Source organism: Octopus sinensis, linkage group LG13, assembly GCF_006345805.1.
Source record: "Octopus sinensis linkage group LG13, ASM634580v1, whole genome shotgun sequence".
Taxonomy (NCBI): Eukaryota; Metazoa; Mollusca; class Cephalopoda; order Octopoda; family Octopodidae; genus Octopus; species Octopus sinensis.
In genome coordinates, this window is record NC_043009.1 from 23,414,514 (window position 1) to 23,418,540 (window position 4,027).

General features: G+C 34.6%; 1 protein-coding gene across 1 annotated transcript in view; it reads right to left on the reverse strand.

The window, feature by feature from the left end:
* Positions 1 to 438: 438 nt before the first annotated feature.
* Positions 439 to 4,027, reverse strand: part of LOC115218391 (RING finger protein 150-like) — a 144,121-nt gene continuing 140,532 nt past the window's right edge. The window contains exon 6 of the mRNA XM_029788178.2: positions 439 to 1,325. Coding sequence (XP_029644038.1) covers positions 975 to 1,325 — 351 coding nt within the window. The 3' untranslated portion in view covers positions 439 to 974. The remainder of the gene's footprint in view (positions 1,326 to 4,027) is intronic.

Sequence of the window (4,027 nt, forward strand, 5' to 3'; positions counted from 1 at the left end):
ATTTATCGTCCCTGAAAGGATGAAAGGCAAAGTTGACCTCAGCGGAATTTGAACTCAGAATGTAAAGATGGGCGAAGTACTGCTAAGCATTTTGCCCAGTGTGCTAACAATTCTGCCAGCTTGCCGCCTTAATAATAATATCAGTGGCAGAATAATAATAATAACAATAATAATAATAATAGAGTTTTTTCAGGGTTGAGGAGAAAAAAGGGGTAGTTTTGAGCATTCAGAAATTGAACTTCTTGTATGTATGTATGTATGTATATTTATACAAACAGAAATCATCTGCATTTTAGGTGGAAAATACCAACAATGAAGAACATATCCCAACTGCAAGAGAAACACAAAATGTTTTAGTGTGGAATTCTTGTTTGCAGTCTTTGTATGCTGTTATCATTCTTCTTCTTCTTGCGGTTAACAAAGTGCTTCAAGAAGTGATATCATTATAATAGTCATTATATTTATAAAGAAGCACATCAATTGATTTCCAGAATCCTTTTTTTATTTTTTTTCTTAATTCAATTATTTTCAAAAAAACTTCTTTATTTCTTTAAACCGGGGAATATAAATTTCAGATATCATCCAAGACTTGGGAACATTTCATCTCGGATTTTAAAAAAAGTTTTATTTATTTTTTTTATATCTATCCTCTTTCCTTCCTGCTTAGTTTGTGAACATTCTGTGTATGAGAAGCATGCACACATATATATGTATGTGTGTGTGTCCAAAGTCGTTATGATTGTTAACAAACATTATCACCAATATCATTATTTAATTAATGCCAATGATATTTTTATATTTTTCATTTGTTTGGGTCTTTTTTTTGACCAGTTCAAAATAAGAAAAAAATCTTCTGCTTTAATTTCCATCAGAAGAATTTTCGTTTTTTTTTTTTGTTATTCTTTTTTTACTCACATTTATTCTCTGCCATCACATACGTTTTCCAGTGGTATTTGTTATTCTAAAGCTTTCCATTAAGCTATATTATTGTGTGATAAACTACTTGTGCTGGCTTTTTTGGGTTTGATCATAAGAGATTGGAATTCATTGCAGTCGGAATCAAGAGAATGGATGCTCTCGAGACTGCCAGCCGGCATCAGCGGAGGCAATGCTGGTTCCATTAGTCTTTCAGTTGCCTCTAGAGAGCATTCGCCTTTCACTTCAATTGGAGATGTGCGAAAATGAACGGAGCTGCTCTGTAAGTGAACAACGCTCTCCTCCAGCATGTCATTCCGTCCGTTGACATTGTCTTCGATCACTCCTCCAGATGTAGTGACACTTTCTACTTCTACTGCTTGGTTCACGCTCTCTTGGCTACCATTTACCTGTAATAATAATAATAATAATGATAATAATAATAATAATAATGATAACAACAACAATAATAATAATAATAATAATAATATTAATGATAATAATAATAATTTATTCTTTTATTAGCCACAGAGGTTCACATACAAAACATTAATTGACATAAAAGACAAAAACAGGACGATACAATGGGTTTTTGTGTGTACAAAATGTAATAATAAAAACTGAACAAATTAAAACTCCCAATAGGGGAGGCGCTTTAAGGTCCTCATGGAAAAACCCACAAAAGCCATGGGTGCCTGAACAACAGGGCAATAGCCCTTCTTTTTTTTTTTATAGGTGTATGCTTAGAATTGGTCCTTTCCAACATTCACCCACCTTTTGAAAAACTTGCTACAAGGCAACACTTCCCTCTCCATCTTATGTTTCAAGTGAAACTTGAAAAAGTTGATAAGGGCTTGGCCAAAGAGGAAAGTATCTGTCTTTCGCCCTTTCAAACAGGTCCACCATACTACCTCTTTCACTACAGCCACTAGACAAATAAAAATTGCCTGCCCTTCCTGGTCAAAATAATAATAATAATAATAATTCATTCTAATAATCAACTGGTACTTATTTCATTGACTCTGAAAGGACAAAAAACAAAGTAACCTCAGAATGTAAAGAATCAGAACAAATTCTACAAAGCATTTTACCAATGCTCAACCACTTCTGTCAGCTTGCCACCTTTTAAACTGTTTCCAACATAAGGCCCAAGATTTGAAAAAAGTTTCAAGAAATCGGGTTAGTTGATTAAATCACCTTAAGTACTGGACAGGTGCTTTATTTTTCATTGTGGTTGGTTATAGGAAGGACATCCAGCTGTAAAAACAGACACAGAAGTCTGGTGCAGGCTCATGCCTGGCCAGCCCCTGTCAAACTGTCCAACCCATGCCAGCATGAAAAGCAAACATTAAATGATGATGATGATGATGATGATGATGATGACCTTGGAAAAATTAAATGCAAAGTTAACCTCAGCAGGATTTGAACTCAGAATTTAAAGTATCAGAATAAATATCACAATAAATATAAAATTTCCTCCAACACCACCATCACTGCCCTCAAGATTCTGCCAAACCCTTGTTAAATATTGTTTGTAAGACAGGTATAATACCATAAACTTAAGCTGACCTTTATACTAGAATTGGACCTCATTTTGATGATCTCACAAGGGTGAAAAGCAAAGGAGACCGCCGTGAAATTTGAGCTCAGAACAGAAAGGCACCACAAGAATATTGGCAATCAGCCACCCTCTACAAGGCCTGAAATTTGTGTGAGAGGAATAGACCGGTACTTGACCAGTCACTCCTAGCAGAATTTGAATGCAGTAACAATGTGGCATCAAATCAGGTAAACTAAAACAAAAACAGGCAGCCTTTTTTAGGAAGCAGGTTGCATGAGACACAGGCTTGTCATTAGGTAGGCAACACTACTAAAAAACAATCCAAGCAATTTTTCGTTAGGTCATTCAGGAAGTCCCGTGGGCCGAATGTTGTCCACAGCTGATCTAAAGCCTCCAATAGCTATCCAGTTTTCTGTTAAATATCACCACACTTCTCCCCCAAATAACTTAACACTGAATATGTATCAAGGGAGATAATTATAAAATATATTATCTCCCTTGAGTTTCCCAGTTCACTTATACTACTCGTGTATAATGCGAGAAATTTAATATAAAACATCTAAATGAAAATTGCAATACGGCGTCATATTAAGAATGCTAGAAAATTTTTTTCCCATAAAATATGTAACTGATTTTTAGATACAAAAACTGGCAGTCGCATTGTATACGAGATGACACTGTATTTGAGAAAATTCGTAGTATCATATATATATATATATATATATATATATATATATATATATATATATATACACACACACATACACATGTATGAGCGTATGTGTGGGTGTGTTGTACTTTAGAAACGAGATATTCTAGTTCAATGTCAGTCTATTTCTCTCGTTAAATGAATCAGATTGAAAAGGTTGTTCTTTCATCACAATGACAGCAATGTGACACGAACTTGAAACAAGAAGTAAACGTTTAATTTCTTTTTCTTTATTTTCTTTTAACGGAGTATAAATAACTAAAATCTAAGTCGAAACACTCGTTTCGTCGCAACCACGTGTTGCTTCCCAACCACATGGTTCTGGGTTCAGTCTCACTATGTGACACCTTGGGGCAAAGAGGCTTCTATTGTGGTTTCAGGTGAAACCAATGCTTTGTGAGTCGATTTGGCAGACAGAAAATGAAAAGAAGTCCAGTATATATATATATATATATATATATATATATATATATATATGTAAATTTAAAATAATAAGGGTGAAAAATAATTGAATATTAATTTGAAAATTTATATATTCGAAAAATGATATATGTGTGTGTGAGTGTGTTCTAATCACTGATTAACAACCGGTGTTGGTTTGTTTACGTCCCCGTTACCTAACCGTTCGGCAAGACAGACCAATAGAATACGTGCCAGACTTTAAAATAAGTACTGGGTTCAATTAAAGGCTTCAAGGTGATGCCCCCCCAGCGTGGCCGCATTCCTATAATTGGAAGTAGTAAAAGATAAAATGATACTCCGAGGCAATGAACTGCAGAAATATCAAGAAGTTCGGAAAGGAAGCCTTATGCTACTCGATGAATCCAACTCGTCATTTATTA